This window comes from Orbicella franksi, chromosome 9 (genome assembly GCF_964199315.1).
Source record: "Orbicella franksi chromosome 9, jaOrbFran1.1, whole genome shotgun sequence".
NCBI classification, from domain to species: Eukaryota; Metazoa; Cnidaria; class Anthozoa; order Scleractinia; family Merulinidae; genus Orbicella; species Orbicella franksi.
The window spans coordinates 25,042,402-25,065,564 of record NC_138153.1 but is presented as its reverse complement, the minus strand read 5'-3'; the positions used below and the strand labels follow the sequence as shown (position 1 = coordinate 25,065,564).

At 37.3% G+C, this 23,163-nt stretch overlaps 2 protein-coding genes and 1 non-coding gene across 3 annotated transcripts in view; 1 reads left to right on the top strand and 2 right to left on the bottom strand.

The window, feature by feature from the left end:
• The window catches only part of LOC145498654 (E3 ubiquitin-protein ligase UHRF1-like), a 23,663-nt gene extending 13,564 nt beyond the window's left edge, over nt 1-10,099 (bottom strand). The window contains exons 1-12 of the mRNA XM_081478568.1: nt 9,939-10,099; nt 6,521-6,718; nt 5,646-5,711; nt 4,988-5,112; nt 4,696-4,774; nt 3,974-4,063; nt 2,747-2,799; nt 2,239-2,321; nt 1,933-1,992; nt 1,056-1,129; nt 458-570; nt 316-349 (exon numbers count right to left, since the gene is read on the bottom strand). Coding sequence (XP_081334694.1) covers nt 316-349; nt 458-570; nt 1,056-1,129; nt 1,933-1,992; nt 2,239-2,321; nt 2,747-2,799; nt 3,974-4,063; nt 4,696-4,774; nt 4,988-5,112; nt 5,646-5,711; nt 6,521-6,718; nt 9,939-10,091 — 1,128 coding nt within the window. The 5' untranslated portion in view covers nt 10,092-10,099. The remainder of the gene's footprint in view (nt 1-315; nt 350-457; nt 571-1,055; nt 1,130-1,932; nt 1,993-2,238; nt 2,322-2,746; nt 2,800-3,973; nt 4,064-4,695; nt 4,775-4,987; nt 5,113-5,645; nt 5,712-6,520; nt 6,719-9,938) is intronic.
• A 1,902-nt stretch (nt 10,100-12,001) lies between these two features.
• On the top strand, nt 12,002-22,620 carry LOC145498661 (zinc finger protein 277-like). Its single transcript, XM_081478580.1, has 14 exons — nt 12,002-12,254; nt 12,321-12,528; nt 12,759-12,844; nt 14,810-14,898; nt 15,832-15,923; nt 16,229-16,293; nt 16,942-16,987; nt 17,937-18,069; nt 18,935-19,017; nt 20,016-20,112; nt 20,315-20,357; nt 20,540-20,589; nt 21,647-21,771; nt 21,889-22,620. The coding sequence occupies exons 1-14, from the start codon at nt 12,242-12,244 to the stop codon at nt 21,986-21,988; spliced, it is 1,230 nt and encodes a 409-aa protein (XP_081334706.1). The 5' UTR covers nt 12,002-12,241; the 3' UTR covers nt 21,989-22,620.
• Nucleotides 22,621-22,722: 102 nt separating this feature from the next.
• Nucleotides 22,723-22,796, bottom strand: Trnan-guu (transfer RNA asparagine (anticodon GUU)). The gene has a single exon. It is a non-coding gene; the product is annotated as a tRNA-Asn (tRNA).
• Between the last annotated feature and the right edge of the window lie 367 nt (nt 22,797-23,163).

The following is a 23,163-nucleotide window of genomic DNA, read 5'->3' as shown; positions in this document are numbered from 1 at the left end:
CCTCGATCGACCCTTGATCAACACACAATTGATACTCCATCGACACCTCAGTCAACACTCGAAAGACACTCCATCAACATCTCAGTTGACAGATGGTCAAGAGTCATCTAACATTTGATTGATCCATAGGAGTCGGTCAATGCTTGGCCGACTATCAACCCACTGTTGATCAAGTGTCGATCAACTGTCAATCAAGTATTGATCAGGACGTTGAAAGAGCATTGATTGAGAGGGGATCGATCAACACTCAACTGCAGATGCCTTTAGTGTGCATGATCTGCCTTAACTAGCAGACAGGTTTAGCATTAGCCTTACCTCTGATGTATCATTCTTACACAAAGGGCAAAACCTGCAAATAGCATTTTACCATAAATTATTGGATTACTCAGGGTAACAGCTTCTTCATACATTAAAATATCAGGAAATCAAATGCATGTGACATCAAACAAACACTTGCCATTCATCATCCTCAGGGATTTTTGTCAGTGGTGGAGTTAAACAGTAGATGTGATAAGCCAAGTCACATTCATCACACAGAAGCTGGTCTCCTGGGTTTTCTTTTCCACCACACTACAACATGCAATCAAAATATGAATTATATTGATTTTGTAACTCTAATCTGGCTTGAAAGATCTTGGTTCATAAATGAAGTCATGAATAATGAAAATATAAAGTAAAGTTACATCATGATCAGTGTCAAACAATATATCAATCCACTAGCTCATATATTTGAACTGTGGAGAAAAATTAAAATACATGAGAAGTCATAACAATAAATGTTATTGTTATTGTTATTGTTAAGTCATCGCAATTATCTACACAACTTTGACAGTTGCAAAAATAAAGCCTGAAAAAATTTCAAGCTTTATGTGTCAAGCTAGGAAATTATACCTGTCCAAGCCCTTTTAAAGCAATTATACTCACTTTTAAGAGCAAAAAATGCAGTTTAACTTTAACTACCTGTTTACAACTTCCTTAAAGTTCCTGCTGTTAAATAATGCTTACCCATTGATAACACTGTATTAACTGAATACATTCTATGACATGTATGGTACCTTATGGCATGCACAATGTTTGCATAATTTCTTGGGATCATCTTTACAATGACTACAGTCAGGTTTCACTTGCCCTTTATATGGATAACAGCATAAATGTAAGTATACTTAGCAGTGTTGTAGCAACATATAAACATATTTTTCTTAACATAATATTGTACCAGCCTCCTTCTCTCATAATTTTTGTGTGTATTACTCTGCCCTTGTTACTTGCAACTATTTACTTTCAGTGTATAATTATTACATACATATATCTACATTTTGCTTGATGTAATCCGCGTGAGGTTATGATATGAACCAGAAAAACATGGATATCATTTTTTCCTCACTGCGCTTTAGCCATCTGAAAACATGAAATTTTGCTTCTGGAACAAAGAAGGTCTACGTCTCTCATAAAATTCTGAACCAAAATAGGCCCTTTGCAGGATTCGGTCACATGGTACGGAATTAATTACACTGGGACGCAAGTTACACAGTGGGACTTCCAAAACAAAGGAAAGTCGGGCTGGACTGGTACGAGTTCCTTTGTTTTGGAAGTCCCACTGTGTAACTTGCGTCCCAGCGTAATTAATTCCGTACCATGTGACCGGATCCTGCAAAGGGCCTATTGGAACTATGTGAGAGTATCTAATAAACTGGTATATTTCACTCACTTTTTCATTTCTATTTGCTAATTGGTTTGAAAGATCTGTTGATCTATGCTATTGCTTTAAGCAAATAAAAATTATGTCATATACACTTTAAGTAAAATCAACACAGACAATTTAAGGCCTGCAAATCCTTCATTGTTTTGTGCATTTATCATGTTTTTAATAGTGTAGATCTGCAAGTATCTGTATGCACAAATTGAATGTCAATCAAAGTTTTACAGTCATACTCTTAGCTGGTGAAGATGACCCATTTGCTGAGCTTGAAGGTTCTTCTGAACTGCTTGGATCTGAGCATAAGACAAAGCAAAATGAATTGAATTTTGCACTATACATGTACTTAACAAAAAAACAAAACATCAGTCTTACAGTTCATCATAAATTGCACACTAGAATAGATGAAATGAAAACTCAAGACTAATGGAATTTGTTGCACAGGAACTTGAGCCTCCATATTAACATCAACATTGATATTATTACATGGCTATGAACACTGTTTAGATACCAGCACAGGGGTTAGAAGGTAAAATTTTTACCTGGAGGACTTTCGATCTTGAATATTTCCTTGTCTATGAATTTGAGTCTAAATTCCTGAGCGACTGTATCCTCTGTGTTTGTTCTTCCATCAAAAAAATGGAACAAAAGCTATGTTAAAGCCTGCTCTGCACACAGCATTATTTCATGGACCACATTATAAGAAACTATTACAAAAAGTGCCCTTATACATCTGATCTGTATCCTTTACAAACTCTCACACCATCTAAGATAACATCTCTGTCCCTCAATCATAATATTCATTTACATTGACATACCCAATGGCTTTTATTTTTCAGATGGTTAGGTATTGTGAATTGCTTGGCAAATGGCCCAGAAGAAAAATTTTACAGGAAAAATTATCTGAACAGGCTATAATATTAGTAATAAGGATTTCTCTCTGGGATTAAAAGTTGGCATTGAATTTCTGCAGTCCAGTCCAGACAATCCAAAAGAAAATTATAAAGCTCCAAAGAACCCCTAATAGAAATTATTTAATATCTTACTTACCCTAACAGTAATCTGGCATACAGCTCTCTGGTATTTCTTGTTAGACCATCATACTATTGAAATAAGTATATAATAAAGAAAACAATTAGAATTAGTGAGAGGTCTACTGGTGAGTGTGTCTATGTGGTTGAAGTTGGGTGCTATGGTTTTGCTAGCAAAGACTGTTGTGTAGCTCTTGTCTGATACTATGTTGTGTTAGCACCAAGGGTGAAGACAGGTATGATAGGGCAGCTGCAAAAGGTTGCTGAGTCTTGGTCTGCTTGGATCTGGAGAACACAGATCCATTTAATGCTTCTTTTGCCCCCGGGTTACCCATACATAAAAATACTCCAATAGAATATTAGAATAGACTCTGAAAAAAGGTATGTGCTCCAGCTGAAAGTGAGGTTGCCAAGCAATGTATGCGGCACGATATATGTTGGATCCAAACTTAGCACAAATCAGAGTACATAGATGCAGTCTGCCTCCATAATTGCCAGTGTTTTTGCTTGTTGCTCTCACATAACTATTCTATCTATAGATTCCATGCCGCTGTGCATCTGTTCAGTAATAGATCACACAAGACATCAAAATTTACATGCATCACCATGTGATTGCCGACCGATCAGCTGTTCAATCGCGCGATGTTAAATTTGCTGGTTTGTTTACAACAACTTCATCCCAGGGTGATTGTCAAGTCTATGACAACTCTAATAGCTTTCAGAAGGCAACATTCACTTAAAGAGAGGGTAGATTTTCATGAGGTCACATTTCACTGCTAGTTGCGGAGGGTTGCTAATTAAATCAACAGTAAACACGGCAGCCATGTTGAAAGTCAGACCAAGTCTCTTCGCACCTGTTGCTCCATACAATGTATCTTGGAATGAATTGTCTCAGTTTCCCCAAAATACATCAGATCGCATCTCCAGCCACATAATTTTTCAAAATTTTCTAGGAGAGCATGTCCCTGAACCCTCCTTGAGAAGATTGCATCGTTTGGATGAATACTCAATTTGCAAGCACTGACTACTTAAAATTTTTAGTTGACTACTTTAAGATCTGTGGAGAACATTGGCTGACTGATTGTAAAGAGCACATAGAAATTAACAACTATACAAAAGTCATAATTCAAATTTGAGATTTTAGAGTACACGTCTTTGCCTTTTTCACAAGTCGTGCATTGTAAGGTCTCAAGCAGGACTAGTTGATACAAGAGGTACAATTATGTCAACCCCAAATTTCTAGTACCTTTTTTGTGATCTTGACATCATACCAGTAGCCTCTCTCATCTGGTTCATCGGGGTTGTAGTTTGCCATCACTACTTGTCCAACTGAAATCTTAAAATGGAAATCAAACAAAGGAATTACAAGGACTGGTAAAATAGAGTTGGAAATCCTCCACTAACCAATCCCACATGTACACTAGCATGTACATATAACACCCCATCACATAAAAGGCAAGAGGAATAGAGAAAAGTTAAGTGTGATTAATTTGCTATGTTTTTCCTGCCGGCTGAGCTTGCGAAAGAGGCAGGAAACGAAGTTCTCTCACACTGAATCGGGGACCTGGGTACAAGTCAGGACGTCAGTTTCACACTCGGTCACATGATTCAGTTTTTTTTTCCTTCTGGACAGTGAAACAGCTTTCCCACCCTCCCACCCCTTAGCGAGTTCTTGCCTATAGTTTATAGAAGTGTATCAACGTTTGGGTAGTTTATTCCTGTTGTTGACTCTGATTCTGTTATCAGTAAAGTACTGTTGCATTGTTGTGTGACAAACAAATGGCATTCAGTGTGTGAGAATGTTTGTTTCTCTGTTTGATGTTTTATTTTTATTTTTGTTGATAAACAAAGATAAGCACCTTAATGTAATGGAAGTTACAACATTGATAGCAATTACTAGTCAATATGGAGACATTTCCAAAACAAGAATTTATAACTTAGGACTGGCTATTAAGAGAGCTGTTCTACCTGATCCCACGTAAGAGCAGTTCTTGCTACAGGTCTAACAGAATTCTCTGGAACTGTGGTCACATCATCTTCCTCGTAGCTTTAAAAAAAACATTATTATTTAGAAAATTTATTTATTAAGCAGTTTCATGTGAAATTCTTGAACTTATATCAGTTAAGGCTAATAAATGAAATTGAGCAATTTCAAGGGCAAAAAAGACTCATAATTCCGAAGTTGAAAAACATGAACTTGTGCTATTTCATTTTTGCTCCAACTGGTCTTTACACAATAACATCTAGAACTTAGTCTTACCCATCAAAAACCACATGGTATGAGATGGAACCTGGGTCATTTTCATCTGTCAAGGAAATGTCCATTACCTTGGCTTCAAACCATGCTCCCATTCTGGGATCCTTTGCATCTACCATTTCACCTTTCTGAGTACAGAAAACTGTGTCACCAAAAGCAGTGCACTCAAATTACTAATTAAGAATGGATATAATGAAAGTTGTACTACACATTCTAAAATAAGGCAACTTTTCCACAAACTTAACATCTAGATCAAAACACATAAAACCAGTTACCAACATAAGCTCTCTTGATGAGCCACATTGGCTCCAATCTTCTCAAAAACGCATGTGCAACATGACAGCATGTCTTTCTTTCCACTAGCATTGCTTTTTAGGACATTTTTGCTCGGGCATGCACAGAAATTAACATTTTGAGAAAGTGACCTACGCCTTTAGGCTTTTCGGGTTTTGTAATTTTTTTTTTCACTTTTCCTTTTTCTCCTTTTCTTATCTTTTTGCTGCAGCTGTTGACCTTCTTCTAGGCTTGCTTCCAGTTCAAGAATTTTTGGGAAAGGATCATCGAGATGGAAAATTCTTACCAGAGAGTAGCCAACTGTAGTTGAGGGAAAGTTGAGGGAAAGATGGACTGTACTTCAAATATGCTATATACATGACTGTACCTTATAACGACTTTTGATGGTTTCGTCCTTTGACGTCCCTGCTTGGTTGTTGACATCTTCCATCACCTTGCAAAATTAGTCACAGAACATAATCATTAGCATACCAAGTCAAGTGTTATGTAAAAAATAATGTGACCTTACACCAGAAAACATACATGGGCTCGCATTAACCAGTTTCTGAACAACCAACCCTAATTACAACAAGTAAACCTGGCTTGAGCCCATGATCCAATCGAAAAACCAGCACTTGGTCAATGGCCAACATCAAAAAGCATCTGATCTTGACAAGCTCTAAACTTGAGCCTGCAATATGGTCACATAATACTGGTCAGCAGATACCTTGTTTGGGCTGGTATCAATTGACCATAACATGGATGTCCACTATCAAAGAAGTACGCAAGGTAAAGACCAACAAAAAACTCAACCCACATACATGTATGGCACCAGGGCAGAATTTAGTTTTGTCTATATTGGTAGGAGGCAAGTGCTCCCACCACACATATTTTTATGTGCGAAAGGACTACATGATAGGCACTTTGGAAATAATTGGAGGAAAAAAAGAAGAAAAAGAAGAGGAATTTTTTATCCAAATGTGTCCTAATTGGACTAGGATGTAGTTGTATTGCTTGTTAACTAAATCATGCTGTGAACCATCCAAATTACTAAATGAGAATGTTAATTCTGACACTATCCAAATATTCAAATTAAGAATTAATTTCATTGGTCATTTTGCAAATTTACCAAATACAAGTGTATTTGTATTTGTATGCACTTATATGATATTAACAAATTATGACAATAAAGAAAATTCTCTGGTCAATCACTAGGAAACGCCATGCCTGTCAAGAGAATTCCACAATTTAAAACACAATTACCTGGTCTTCATTTGAAACATGACCATTGGCTTTCTCGAAACAATCATTTGATTCTTTTTCAACTGATTTTTTTGCCTCTTCCTGAGCTGGCTTTCCATTATTGTTGCTGTCAGTAGGTGGGATAGCTGTCTTGATCACTAACTGAACAATCTCATTCAGTCCAACATTATAGTCAAACAAGGTGTGACCATCTTCAAGCTACAATGACAAACAGACAAGCACGAAAATGACATTTCTGAGGAACACTGAAAGTACTTGAAGTAAAATGGACAGTGTTCAAAATAAATGCCAGTCTGCACATAGTACTGAAACTCAACCATTTATTAGCCTCATAGCTAACATGCAAGTTCTCCTTACTAGTCTTTGTACATTTATTATATAACTAGTTGGGAGAATTGTTTAACTATCAAGACAAGGACAAAACAGGCCTCTGGATATTTAGTCTTTTAGTACTTCGCCACTGCACATACATGTAGCAGCTCACCTTAATTTTAAGACTTTTTTTTCTCGTAATAAATCTATTTGTAATTACGTCATGTTGAGATATCCTATGCTGATTACTTGCAGCTAATTCAGGGCAGGAAAAAACCCAGGGCATATAAATTTTGCTCTTGGGCAAGTGAAAATAGAAGTTCAGTGACCCGCTGGGCAAGTTAAATTAGTCTCTGTCAGTATTTTTGCAAGTCTGAATAAAATGTCAGCTTGATAAATAATAATTTCCAGTCAGAAGCTTTTTGAAAGCTTAAGACTGAAAGATTAGTTAACCATTAGGTTGAAAGCATGGCTAGCATTAGTTAGGAATCCAAGCATTCTTTGTTCGCTGATTACCATATTGGCTGCCACGTTGGCAAGTAATATTTAAGTGGGGACAGATGAAAACAGAAATTTACCGATCCACTAGGCAAGTGGATTTTAATTTTTTTTTTCCTGTGCTGCTAATAGGATCAAAATGAGTGATTGCAGGTCAAATTCGTGTTGCAAAAAGGAAATATTTTTGTCTCAGGACTGAAACATGCTGCATTCATACAGCAGCGACAGATCCAGGGAAGGGGGCTGTAAGTACATCACTTGCAAAAAATTTCAGACAATTTTAATTTCGGACAAAGAAAGTGTCCAAAAATAAAACCGCCTGAGATTTTTAAGCATCCAAAATTTCAAACATCCGAAATACAGTTGAAACGCACTATTTCTCACTTTCAGAGGAAACGAAAAATAGTTCAAAATAGTGGGAGTTCGAAATAACCAATAGTAAATGACTGTAGGGGCAATCCAAAGGAACTGGTTTTGAGTTAAAAAAAAAAACACAGTATTCAAAACAACTGAGTTCATATTAGCAGGATCCAAATGTATTTACAGTTCAGTGTAAAACTTTTAAGTAGCTTCAGAGCTCTTAGTTTCTTTTAACGGCTTGATAAAATCTGCATTATTTTCTCATCAGTGTATTGTTTCATGTGGGAATACATGTATGTGAAGTTGAAATCAGGTCAGGCTGAAGGAACATGTATAGTCATAAATTTGCTTCAAAAAGCTCTCACTGCCCAAACCATCACATTCTCACATTGCTGACCGTGTGAGAATTTAAGCTCTCAAATCTTACAGCTACTTTCCAGTCAGTCTTATGAGTGGGACTTTAAGCTCACAAATCTTGCAGATATCTTTCATGACGAGACTAGCATTGCCTTCCTTCATTGCCGGCAAACATCCGCTAAGTGGGAATTTAAGCTGGCAAATCTCATATATATTTTCTATCACGACCCATCATGAAATCCAGCAAATTTACTGCGGGAGGAAAATAGCCATAAATTTGCTTCAAAAGTTCCTATCGCCTCCTCTCGATATTCCTTGAGACTGGAATTATTGATTGTTATCGATTTTTGCCAATCAATAGCAATGAATGAAGAGATTTTTCTGTGAGTTACCTATTAATTATTATCAATTGCCAATATGAATTGATAGCAAGAGGCGATTGATATTGATTGATTTCCGATATCGATTTTTATTGATTGACTAAGCCTAGCAATCTTGAACGCATGACAAACCGCAAGCGAACAATATTTAGTTGTTCGAACAGATACCCACTGGTGTACTTTCTCAAGTAAGAGGTCATGATTGTATTTTTCAAAGAGAGAAAATTTAAGATTTACAGTTGAGGATTTGATTGTTTATTCAAGGATGAATAAATTATGTCACCACGTTAACATGACATGACCGGTCAACATGACCAGCAAGTGAAGTTTTCGGCTGGTCAAGTCACCATTATGGCCAGACATTGTTCGTTGACCGGCTGTTACTTTGAGCCCTGCCAGCAAACCAATATTTCTAATCGCCGCCCATCAAAAACGTACTGAAAAACAATGAAACCAAAACTCCCTGAAATCACTTCTATACCAATAATATGACCTAAATCTCTACAGCAACAACCAGTAGGAAAAAGATAAACAAATGAAGCCATGGAAGGTGTTTTTAGTGTATTTCTTTTCTGCAGTGAAAAATTTGAAGCTGAAAATTTGAAATTTGAACCAAGTGAGGAATTTTTGTGTCACTTTGACGCAACAGTAGCAATGTTACTCTCGCTATCAATACAAATTTTAATTAACATGAACCACATTCTGTTAATTAATTTAATTAATTTTGCTAGTCACCCTAAATCCGATTCTAGATACCTAACCACTTACAGAAGTCAAAACAAAGAAGCAATCTTCTTGGTTATTTTAGGATCTCAAGTGATGACCTGGCTGCAATTCAAAATCTAATTTCCTGTTTGGAAATCTAATTTCCTGTTTGTTTGGCAGGCAACTGATCTAATGGAGCATACCACAGAACATGCAGCAAAACTGGCCACAAAATCGGAAGACTGTATCATAACTAGTTCTCTGTTGAGCAAGTGTTTAATTCCATTGAAAATGATGTTTTATCGAGGACTTGTAGCTTTCAAGCTGGTATACATTCAAATGAATCTCCTGCCACTACAGTGGTTATCAAGCTCACTGATCTCAAAGACACAGCATACAATGACAGCATGTGGCTTGCAAGTATCATTTTTTAATTCCTTTTGGGAGCTCACAGAGTACAGCCCTCACAGGATGTTTTACAGTAGTCTGTAGTATAACAGGGAAACAAACAAACTTTCTTATGCTACGTAGCAAGGATCATGTATGTACACAATACTTCGCCTGCAAACAGGCTCTTGGGAAAAAAATCTGTGGGAACCAAGCAGCCATTTATCAATTGTACATGTAGCTGTGAATATTGCCAACAGCAAGTGCAGTTTGATGAGCAAAAAGCAAACGACTGGATCATGCATTAATTATGCAGCAGATATAGGACCAGCAGCTGATAAAGTACTATTTGTTTACCCAACCACAATAAAATGACTATGTAACCTCAGGTTTCAAATGTTTTATATCAAAATCATTACCTGTTTGCCCCTGAAGAACAACCTTTGCATATTGGGTGGTACTTCAAATGGTCCTTCAAGCTTCTTCCGCAGCTCCTCGATTTTTGTAAGCTTACTCAGATTATCCACCTGTGCACTTCTTTTACCATCCATTGTCCTCACTTGGATCCACATGATGACGGCTATAATATCCACAAAAAGATAAAACTTTATGTATTATCTTATATTCAGCTGCATAGAGTAGGTGCCTCAACAAATGACTGAGCAAACACAATGGTCATGACTGGTAGAATTTGACCTCCACCCACTTTGGACATAAATGGCTTATCACATGTAGCATGGATGAAATATTTTTCATCACGAAAAATTGGATCATTGGATAATGCAATTCAAGAGTTTTCATTGGCTTAGCCATCATGGTATGTTGGCAATAATACCATGCTCTACAAAATAATATGGTAAACGAACGCGTAATTCTCTGGGGCAATTTTTTTTTATCTTATTTTAGTTTTCTATATTTGGTGGGCATTTTTAATAAAACAAATATTCCACTCGCATTCGTTGGATATGAGGAAATATAGCCAACGAAGCGTACAGCACCTCATTGGCTACCTATCATCTCATATCCAACACGCATTACTGGAATAATTATTACATACACAGAAATTACGTTAAATTACAATTCTAAATAAGAAAGTAGCTTCTGTACAATTCTCAAACCTAGGCTAAATAATCTGTACATGAGAACATATTGTAATACCTGTATTTCATTGACTTCAAAACATAACAATAACAACAAGGTTCAAGGTTACAGAAAAATTATTGTTGATCATGTATCTCGAACCTTTTCAAAACATATGTTCAACAGTAAATTAAAAGTTAAAGTGATTTCGTGTTTAATTTGATTTACAACATGAACATCCTCCAAGGAATTCTTAAAAGCAAGAAGGACCAAGGAAATCTTATACAATATTGCACAATGGTGTATAGTTAATATACACAATTCTCCAGAATAATTTGCATGCAAATCTGCCCGGGAAACCTTTTCTCAAATGATGCATGCTTCAGTAGTCACACTAATGAATATCTGATATATTTCACTACAAGCACGATTTGCATCTATGCGGATGTGACAACTTGCTAACCACAGCAATTTAAAAAATTTCATTCCTGGGCTTTGTCCCAAGAATTGCCCCTAATTGATGTTCACGGGCACATCATTTGTGTTGAACAACATCGAGATGGCAATATTTGCTTTATTTGTGACCTAACATAATTTATGACTTGTGCCAAAAAAGGAATGCTTACAAGTGGCCTCCAAGCCAGACAGCAAAGGGAAGAGAACTAATTGAGACAGTTTAAGATAAGACGCTTTTCGTTTTGTATCAACTTGACTGCCCAGAGTGAATAGATATGCTTGATGGGTGAAAAAATATGCTTGGCAAAATGATGCAACATTCGTTTCCCACCGAGGGAAAATGGATGCTGTTTTTCATCGCGTGTTGATGTAAGCTTACAGCGATGCAATTCATTTCACACCCATGCCGTGCCAAAATGTCAAGAGCTTTAGAACACAAGTTCTTGCAAAAGGTCCTTACGGTAAAACATTACTCGAAGGCTAAATCCTACCGAAGACAGATTAATCTATTAAAAGGTCAGAAACGGACAAGTTAGAACGATAAGCCCTGTTGTTTTTAAGTAACAGGAGACACCACCGCAAATGAACACCAGCTATCTTAGGAACTAAGTGACGCTGGGAGTGAAGCACGACTAACTTGCTTTCAAATCGTTACAACGCTGACAAAACGCGTGAATATACCTACATCAATGCAAAAATGACAACAGGTCCTTGAAAATCCCAATAGTTGAGTAGTTTGAGCTTAAACAAATGTTGTTTAGCTACTGTGCGATGAAAGCTGGAGCGCCAGGAGAGGTCGATCATGTGCTTGCCGACATATTTGGCATGTACATGTAACATACGCATAACTAATTTACCACTCTAAAGATGTTCTTTGATCCTAAGTGTACCTTAGATTTACGTATTAAAAGCTAAAGAGAGATAAATAACAGCTGCCTACCGTAGAATCGATTCAAAACTTCCTCTGAATCTGCAAAATGTTGTTTAATTTGACCTCAAATGAGCATGTGAGCTCAATTCCAACTCGAATATTGGCGCGAATCCGGGACATGGGTATGAGTCACATGGTGTAAACTGAGAAACTGGCGGGAAAGCTGCACGGCTGTTTCAAGAAAACTTTGTGTAAAGTGAATTGAAATGTCTCTTTTCGAATATCCTGGTCCCAGGTGACAGCCGGGTAATAAACATGGCGGACAGAGGTGAGCTTTTCTTGTGAAATATAATTTCGTGTAGATATTCGCTGATAATTATATCTTTCGTCACAGGAATTCAAACACAGCATGGTTTGGAGGTCTTAGCTTTTCCAGAGCAGCCCGCCAAGGAGTTCTCGAGTCTGGAGCTTCAAGTTCCGTGTATTTTCTGTGACAAAGAATTTCCAAACACAACAGGAAAGAACGATGCAGTACTCCATCACCTTCTAGTAGAACATCAGCTGGTCATTGGAGATGTAGCTCAAGTTTGTGACTTAAGGAGGTATGAACTGATTTCAGAGGTACTAACAGACGAACATGTAGCCTGCGACAAGGCTCACGTTTTCACGTTTTAGAGGCAAACTGGCAATATAGTCGAACCTCCCCTAAAGGCTACCTCTCCACAACGGCAACGGCCACGGCCACAAAATAAATCGCGTCTCTACAGAAATCCTTGAAAGTTTGCTTACCTCTAATCCTGCAGAACCCTGTGTTTTTCTTTTCTGCATGCAGATATTTGTGTCACTGGAAAATAAGATTTAAAGGAAACCCCATCACAGATTTTTGTCCTGTCATCAACATCAATTCAAAACCTGAGGGTAAGAAACTGCTTTGTAACCAGCTATTTTTATGCCTCTATTCTTAACTATTTCGACCTGGGCTTAAATATTTGTTAAATTTCATGTATATTGTTTTGCATCTTGTTACTTTTTAAGTATTTTTCGAGAGTATGTGTACCAATGTATTTGTTGTGCCTCTTTCCTGACTCTTACATTTTTAATTAATATAATTACGGTCACCCAACTAGTTTAGCTTTTTAGTTATTTTGGGTGTCCCACTACTGTATGTACTGTACTGTTTATTTATATATTTATAATTACAATCTTGTAAATTATTTTAGTTGTTTACAGTAGTTGAAATAAAACTGTTGTTGTTGTTGTTGTTGTATGTTATACCTGCCAGGGATTACAAAATGTTGATCTTATTCATATAGCAGACCTGCCAACTCTCCCGGTTTTCCCGGGAGTCTCCAACTTTTTCATCAAATCTCCCGGTCTCCCGGTTAGAGCACCAGATCTCCCGGGAACTACGTACCATGGCTCTTTTAAATTTTTTTTTTCATTAATTTCGTTATTTTCAAGATTTCAAAAAGGAAAATAAAGCAAGAAGGGAATTTGTTGCTCTTATTAGAGCTGCTCTCGATCAGAAAACGTGACACAGAACAATCAAATTGATATATATTTAACGAGTATCCTAACTGGTCAGAAATCAACCAATCAAATTGCACAATACATGGTACAAAATTGGCAAGATTTCTAGCCGTCTCGAGGTTTTTGTACTCTTGGGGTTGGCAGGTATGATATAGACTAGTTTCTTACGTATGACTCACAAATCTTTTTTACTACTGGTTTCTGTACCAAACAGTACATAAATTCAGTTCAATTTTGAAGGAAAAATAGTCCTGTAAATGGTTACTTTTCATGACTGAATCAGCTATTTATGTAAACAAATCTCCAAATCGATTGGAATGTTATTCAGGTCCCGCTTCTATCTATCCTCAAAAACTAAACTCACCTTGTACTACTCGCTAATTTATCCTTATATCACCTGTTGTGACTCTACATGGTCATCTACATACGTAACAAACTTAAATAGAATTTATTGTTTGCAAAAGCGGGCTGTGCAAGCTATTACCAATTCAGATTATAGAGCACATTCTGCTCCTTTATTCTCCAAATTAGGAAAATTAGACGTTTATCAAATCAACACGTTTCAAATAGCTAAATTTATGTACTGTTATCATAACAACCTGTTGCCTCCATTGTTTTTAACTTGTTTTTTACAAACAGTCAAATTCATGGTTATAGCACCAGAACAGCCAATAATTATCACGTGCATTATTGCCGGGCTAATCTAAAAAAATTCACAATGCTTTACCAAGGTCCAGAGATCTGGAATTCCCTTCCTGTTACAATCACTTCATTGTCAAGTTTTCCCAGTTTTAAGAAAAAACTGCTAGAGTTTTTTAGTAAAATAATTACTGAACTGGAAAAGCCGCACACTGTTGCGCTATTGATGTAACTGTATTGTCACGTAGGAGGTTGCCTCAACTAAAAGCCTGATGGTTTCTAGAGTTCACCTCGCCTCACATTAAAACATTTATAAATACTGTATATTAAGTAAAAAGGCAAATAAACAGAATGAATGAATTAATGAATGAATGAATGAATCTAACCCGCACCCAGAGGCATGTTTTTGTGACTTGGTACGGAGTCATGTTCAGGCTGGTCAGAGATCTTTGCCTGGAACAGTTGGCAGGTATAGAATGTTAGGGTACATCTTGAGGCAAATTACCTGTGGTATAGCCATGCAATGAGTTCTATTTTCTCATTATGCATCCTTCCTATTGTAGTAGCTTAAGTCTGGTATTGGTCACATGAACTTCTCTTCTCCCTATGTTTGACAACTTCACAGCCTTGTCATAATTACCTCTCTCTATCATAAGTCAAGAAACATTTTAATTGCCTGTGTTAAAAAATTAATACTTATTTCTTTGGTGACAGATATTGGTCCCAAGATTAAGTATTTCCTTTTGTGTGACTCCCTTCCAGAAGATAGATGGCTGAGAGAAGATCTACAACGAAGGAGATTAGTAAGAATCCGCATGAATAATTATAAAATAGTAAATATCGAAAGCACTTTCTTGGTGCAAACTTTGGCATGGTCAGGGGCGTAGCCAGGATTTTTCAAAGGTGGGGGGGGGGGGGGGTCACACTGTGTCAAAGTGAGGGTACTCAGCAGATGGACTCACCACCTGATGTAGGTTGTTTACTTAAAAAAAGGCTTACAAAAGGGGGGTCACAGACACCTAAGGATCACTTCTAGCTATGCCCTTGACGGTTCAGGTGTGAACCTCACACCTACCAAGACCAATATATACAAAACATTTCACTACCATGTAATGTTTATTATTTTTTATTACATTTTATCATGGACATCTGTCCCACTGCTTGTGTTGATTTTCCAACTTCTTGACCATTACCTCCCTCCCTAGTATGTTAGTGAGGGAATCAGAGCAGCCAGTCTACTAATAAAGTGCACATGGGTGTCTCAGTCCTCTGGCAAGAATGAAATAAACTACAAAAAAAATAAACTAATTTTTCACCATTGTGGCCCAATATTCCAGCATCTCTGGTTCCTATACCATGCTGTTTTAAGGTGTATTGTTACAGAAATAAGTGCTGGTCATCTGAGGGACCCCTAGGCTTGAACATACACTTTATCTTTACCTCTTCATCTAGCGTACAGTCCGCATACCATCAAGGAACTAAACCCATCACATTGGGAAGAGTATTAAAGCATAATTTTTTGAAAAGAAAATAGTTAGCATAAATATTGTTGTTAATTTTTTATCTCAGATAATTTTTGATGTCAACTACACATGTATGTGGTTCATTTTCTTCAGGGTAATTAACTTTTTTCAAATAAATTTAATTGAGAAATAGAAAACAAACCACGTATTTATATCAAACATCAACTTGGATCAAAAATTAACTTTAGCAATACGTGTCTTATGTTGCTGTAGGAAGATGTTTTGGAGTGTCAACAGCGTGAAAGATCAGACACTCACTTTTCAAGAACATGCCTTTTCTGTAAACAACATTTTGAAGGCAACAGGTGTGTTGAACATAGTCAGTTAGTCTTTCTTAGATCTAAAGTGTGGACAAAAAGAAGAATGCGGGGTTGGATAATTACCAAGGGCACAAAAGTGGGATACAGTGCTTTTACGAAGTTTGAGCAACCATTTCCCAGCACAGTTGAACTTTTATGCCCTTTACTGTGAAAATCAATTTTAATAACATTTAATATCATATATGAATTGTGCATTTTTTAGGGGATTTTCCTTCTCCAACCTGTGTGTATATGTATTAGTTATATATTATTAAAATTAACATTATTGAATGGTCTCTTTGTTTGGTCAGAACATCATTGTTCACACATATGGCAACTGATCACGGATTTAATGTGGGCCTTCCTGATAACTTAGGTATGTTTAATGTGCTTTCTATTATTCACTGTGTTCATTTTTCCAACCACACCTTTAAGACTTTTTCCAATCTCTTTGTTATTGTCATCGGCCCATGTCCATTAATGCAAATGAGGTATCCAAGACATGTACCCTCTGGGTACCTATTTTTTTTTTGTAGCCTCCTTTCTAGCAAAAAGGGATACCCTCATTATTTTAATATTTATTATCAATCAAGAATATTGGTTGGTCATTGTGTCATTAATTTTATGAAGATATTAAGCTATACCATAGACGTGCACATTGAAAATAAGAGAAAAGTAGAGTGGGGTATTTTCATCGGCCCTTGGCAAATACAGAGGTTTCAGACCACTTGTCTGTGGTTGAAAATTTGAACTTATTTTAGATTTTTTAGCGATTAGTAGATAAATCAGAACTTGATATGCATTTTTTACTATGATGACAACAAGTAGTGTTTTTGTTAGTGTATTAGCATTTCTGTGTAACATGTTATTCATCTTGTGTTTTATTATTGTATTTTCTATTTTCTTTTTATTTCATTTACTTCAAATGTTGCATATGAGTTTGCAAACATCCACCAATATGAATTGCTTACAGTTAATGTTTTGAGTAAATTAATGGTTTTTCACTATTTTCTTTTTATTTTAGTGAATGTAAATGAGTTTTTAGATGTTCTGGAACAGAAACTAGCCAAGTAAGCTCTTGTGAAATATATCATTTACTAACATACAACAGACACATTACCCCTCTCTGTATACATTCCATGCCTATAATGCTTGTACCATAACCCTGCAATGCAACACAGGGCTACAGGTACATAACATCCTTTAATTTCTTCCAAGCTTCCAGAAACCCAAATGTGGGATTTTAATTCAAACTTGAACAAGAATACTAAACATACTCTTAGTTGTCAAGGTTATAATGGTCCAACCATAGGCCTGCTAAGCATCCAGAGAGAGACATTGCACTCTCTTTAGGCATTGCATGCCTATAGTGATTATACCATAAGCCTACAATGCACGCAAACAGCTACAGCTACTTAGCACACATTGTATTCTCTGCACCCTTTGCTTGGACCATAGGCCTGCAAAGCGTCCAAAGAGCTGCAGCTACATAACTCATATTGCCCCTTTGTAAGCATTGCAAACCTGTAATGCTAGTACTGTAGGCTTGGACAGCTACATAACACAAACTGCACTCTCTGCATTATAATTCTTGGACCATAGGCCTGCAAAGCATCCAAAGTGTCACAGCTACATAACTCACAAACTTTCCCTTGGACAGAACATCTGTGTATAGACCTGTATGTGTGATCTCTTAAAAATCTATGTGTGATATATAATTAGAGGTCATTTCTCCAGATATTTTGATGATCGTATGTTTTGTTGGTTGTGGAAATTGAGGCAAAAGTTTAGGTAAATCAGGATGAATTATTATTAATATAGCATTTCCGGGTATCCATTTTGTTTAGTTTCCTTTGTTTTTCCATCATCAATGATGAATTAGTTTAATACGACAAAGTGCAGTCAATTCTGAAAGGTGTTTTTGTATTATGGGAGTAACACATTTTTGTGATATGATAAAGTAGCTAGAGAATCTTCATTGCTACTGGTGTACTTAAAAGTTTCTTCTTGTCCCTGCAGTCTACAGTGTTTGTTTTGTGAGAAGTTATTTAAAGACAGAACAGCACTTAAAGATCACATGAGAAAGAAACAACACAAGAAAATCAATCCCAAGAATAAAGAATACGACAGATTTTATGTTATAAATTATCTGGTAAGCTTATTGAGATCAACATCTCTAATTACCTTTGTTGAAAATTTTGACTGGAATCGATATCTAAATCCTCTTAAGTTATGCAGCAACCAGGGTCATTTTCTATGAGCAAATAGCCAAGAAGGTGTAGCCAAGTTGACTATCACTCATAGAAAATGAGAATAAAAACTCAAAAGGATTGCAGCACAAAACCTACAATTTTGTGTATTATTAAGCCTAGAATTGAGAATAATTTTCGGTTTCCAAAGCAGTGCTCACCTACATCATCCTCTATCAGTGAATAGAGAGAACCAATCAAATTCACAGATTTCCAATAGAACACAGCTGAGTGGCTACTAATGCTATCTGATTTAAGTCGCTATCCAGTGGGTAAGTGATTAAGAGCTTTTGAGTGGATAGTGATTTATCAGGCGGAAAGCATTACTCATCCTTTGAACTACCAAAGCCAGATGTTTATCAAGGGACTCAGTGGTTTGATTTCAGTTTTTTTTTTTTATATGAAACCGGTTTGGAGTTAGAACAAAGTCCTTTCAATTGGTTTATTTTAAAGAGGGATGAACATCTAATCTCTCCTGATAGTATTAACATATTCTTAAGTAACCAAGTGATGAGAATTTACAAAATCATAGAGAAGTTATCCTTGATCTACCTTCAAATCCTTAGAACTACATAAAACATTAAATGCCAGTATGAACAATTAATATTTGGAGGTTTAGACTGAAAAATATTAAGTGACTTTATTCCTTCTGTTTTTCCTACAAGGATTTTTAAGCCGTTTTTTAACTTTCTTCAATAACTCATTAAGGAAAGGGCATTGCCTCTACGACTGATTTAGTGATTTGCTCTTTTTTTTTATGACCATCAGGAATTAGGCAAAACATGGGAAGACATTCAGAATGAGAATGAAGAGGAGGAGGAGTATAGAACAGAAGGCAGTGCAGGGGAAGAGTGAGTTGAAATACCTTGACAATGAACTTAGCACGCGATGCTGGTGCTAAGTAATTTTCATTAGCTCAAGGGTAGATACATCAACCTACAATGGCGTGCATACCTGGGCCACCTTTTAACATCTTTTTGACAACAATCCAATAGGATCTACTTTTTCAACCAATAAAATACAATAGTTCTGTGTTTGTAGTTGCCATTGCAAAGTCCTTTGTGGTAAGTTTCTAAATGCGTAAGTTGTCCAAAGGCACAGCCGTCTTTGAACAAACCCCCATCCAACCTTGTTCCCAGGGTCTCCCTGGAGCAAGAAAGGAGGGCAGGAAGATGAGAGACCCTGGGAATGAGGTTGAACTGCATCACAGTGGTAACGACAAGCACAAGCACAAGTACACATCCCATAAGGACAGAGTGAATAGTGTTATCAAACCATCAATCATGCTGATGTTGATCATGATAAGGATGTTCTTCAATTATGAAGGACAGATAAACATGTTGCCATGCAGCTCTGTGCGGAGGCACAGTGGCCTCATGGTTAGTGCGCTCAATTCCGGATCAAGCAGTCCAGGTTTCAGCCCCGGCCAGGGACATTGTGTTGTGTTCTTGGGCAAGACACTTTACTCTCACAGTGCCCCTCTCCACCCAGGTGTACAAATGGGTACCGGCGAATTTAATGCTGGGGGTAAGCAGCTACCTAAGCAGCTACTTGATTTTCATTGGTCAGATTAGTTAGATACTAAAATCCATGATTAGGTTGTGAGAATAAAACCTGTCTAAAAGACGTGGAAAAGATTGCACACATTACTGTAAGAGAAACAAGTTGAAGGTGATAGGATGATGGGTATCGTCTCTGCGAGGTATTCTACAATGGCTTTGTAGTCCAGCAACTGAACGCTTAAGTAGCTGCATTAGTTGAATTCATCATTCATATAAGTTGAAACACTGGCTTTGCTGTGGAAATGATGTAATTTCATGCCATATGTATTTAATTTTTGTGTCCACAGCGACTGGAGTGACTGGACGGGTGATTTACCTCCGTCTGTTTGCCTCTTTTGTGAAACATCCTCTCCTACAACTAATGAAGTTCTTCAGCATATGAGGGTTAGTTGTTAAGAAATGATGCTTTTGCATGCTTCTTTTTTGTAAATACGTTTTCTTCAGTCTTTGTTGTTTGCTAGACATTACCCATAGATTGTGTTTTTTCTTCATAATCACCATTTCTTGTCATTGTTTTCAGCTCTGATATTAATATACTGATGCACTGATATTGTTTTTGATTAAACCTCTTTCCTTTCTTTCGTAGGAAAAGCACTTGTTTGATTTTCTCACCATCAAACACTCTCTAGGTATGTGTTAATTATTTAGTTATGGTTCATATGAGTTTGGAAAAGTAAAATAAGTACTTTCCATGGATAAATTCTGAGATCAGATAGTGTATCATTATTACATCTTTTAAACATCAAAATTCATAACTGCAGGTAAACTTCTGAACTCTCTTGTGGTTTTCTGTTTATTCCTTCAATATTAGGGTTAGACTTCTATCACCAAGTTAAAATTGTCAATTATATCAGGAGGCAGGTATGTTCTCACAATGTTGTTTGTATAATCTTTTTGCGCCAATCCTCTAATACCTTACTACTTATACATTCTGAAAGACTGTCCTTCATCCCCTCCAGGAGGGTAATCCCTTACACTGCTCCAAAGGGTGTGGTTTTTCAGCCGTTTTGGTCATAAATAGGGTATCGATTTGGCCATTTTGGTCATAAAGAGGTATGGTTTTTGCACTCTAGTCTTGAATTGGGAGTGTTTTTTAAGACGAATTCACTTTTTAATCATTATCAATAAGACCATCAACAAAAGCCCTTCATAAATTATGTTTAGGGCAACTGTGCCAGCCACAACGGTCATAAATATGGTATCAAATTTTTGGTCTGGTCATAAATAGGTTAGGCAAAATCGCAGATTTTGGTCATAAATAGTTTAAGGTTTTTGGGAAGCGAGCCGCACACCCCACCCAATTTTTCTGGGAGTACCCCCCGGACTTCACCGCTCTTAGTAAACTTGTTTAAAACCAGAAATACGAGTGGGGTCTGATGAGAGAGCTAACAAGAGAGATTAGTATCCATTCCCCCGTATTCATTCACGATTGGGCGACTGGGATGAGTTGGAGACTTGGGAATATTTGAAACTGATGGAATTGCGCGAATATAGACCCGTTAGTACAAAGTAAATTAAACACGAAACCAATTAACTGTTTTACGGTAATAGATTATTAAAGTTACATTAGGCGCTTCCCTTTCTGCCAAAAATTACGGAAATGCTGGAACCTTCCCTGCAGGAGCGAATGGTTTGAAAAATTTCCTGGGAACGTTTTCTGGAGTTTTCGGAAAATCCGAAAACTGCTTCATTTCCGACATGCAAACCATTCAACCGAAAATCCCGGTATACCTTGGTGTACTTCGTTGGTATGCCTCGTGGGGTTGTCATCCTTTTAGGAAAGTGTGGAAACATTTTCCAGTCTGGCACCGTAAACCAGAAACTACATGTACTGTTGCACTCGCCATTGGAAATTTTCAGGAATTCGAATAGGCAAGCGAAGCGCCCTATTTGATGATATTCCTCTTGTCCCTGGCAGGTTTACAAGCATAACTGTGTAAAGTGTCAAGAAAACTTTTCTTCGAGGCTTGCTGTCTTGGAACATATGGAGAAAGCGCAACACTTTGCCCTGCCTGAAGACAAAACGGCGTGGGATCAACCACAGTGAGTTTCTTAAGCGAATTTAAATCTCTTTTTGCTGTTTAACGCTCTCCGTACATAAATGAATGGCATCGATGCAGTGAATTGTGAAAAGGGTCATGACAAAAAAAAATTTTTCAGGTACTTTTTCCCGACGTATGAAAACGACTCACTGCTGTGCAGTTTGGAAGATGATGAGGACGAGGAAGAGAGAGTGGAAGACGAAGCCTCAACAAAATAATTAATTAACGCCACATGAAATCAAATAAACGGAACTTGTATAAGGACACAAGTCTTGAGGGTAGCTGACTGTTGTTAGATTATAACCAAACGATGACAACCTTACAAGTCGCCCGGCATAGTCAATCGGACCCACTATGCCGATTATGCCGGGAAGTCGAAATAAAAGCTTGATTTAGTAAGTTTTCGTACTACCGAATTTCGGACTGTGTTGGCAATTTGCCCTGGATTAGTTCGAGTGTTAGGGTTAGGAAGGAAAGAAGGAGTAAACAGTGATCACACTAGGAAAATACAAACGAGAAGACCGAGAACGCAATGGAGTTCGCTCAGGGAGCACGCGGGTGCGCAAGAGAAAGGACATGACGGGCCAGTGAAACGCTCGGAAATCCCGAGGAAACGGACGGGAAAAACGCGCAAGGAACTCTTAATTTAGGGAAGAGGCAACGCACTATGGAAAACAAGGGAACACATGGGGAAAAACAAGAAACGTCGAAAATATACGACTGAACGCACGGGGTCACTATAGCTGACATGGGGACACACGATTTAGTTTAAGAAGTAACGTTTGGAACCTTTAAGAAGTAAGGACGCATTGAGAAATACACAGGAAACACTGTAAAAAAACTAGTGAAATCGACGCCAGAATAATTATAAAATAATTATTGAAATTCAAAATATTTTGATTGAAAGCACTTCATATCTGTATTGAATCACACTTTTGTGCAGAAAAAGAGTCGTCCCCGGGTGGGCTTGAACCACCAACCTTTCGGTTAACAGCCGAACGCGCTAACCGATTGCGCCACGGAGACAACCTCTGCAAATCGATGGAAAGGACGATTACATTAATTAAAATTAGCTTCGAACATAAAAGAATTGTGGCGAGATGGAGACGCCTTCAAACACTGTATGCATAACCAGAAAAAGATAAGTAAGAATTTTCACTACTCTGTTCTTTCGGGAAACGTCTTTTGTTCGTCTCTCCAAAAGGATAGTTTGATTTTGAACCCAGTTCACATGCTTCCTTGAATTCCCGGCTTGAATTTAATAGTGGGCAAGGTCTGGGCCTTGGTTGGGGTAAATTGAGGGCAAACTAACAGGTAAACCCGAAATATTCCCCACCGCATATAAAAAGAAAAAACAAATAGACCGCCTTACATGTTTTATTATCGCGAAAAT

Bases quoted from the DNA above. Each gene is read 5' to 3' on its own strand.
- LOC145498661 (XM_081478580.1), top strand. The intron at 14,899-15,831 runs GTAAGAATCCGC...ATGTTGCTGTAG, and splicing joins ATCTACAACGAAGGAGATTA to GAAGATGTTTTGGAGTGTCA. The intron at 21,772-21,888 runs GTGAGTTTCTTA...AAAATTTTTCAG, and splicing joins ACGGCGTGGGATCAACCACA to GTACTTTTTCCCGACGTATG.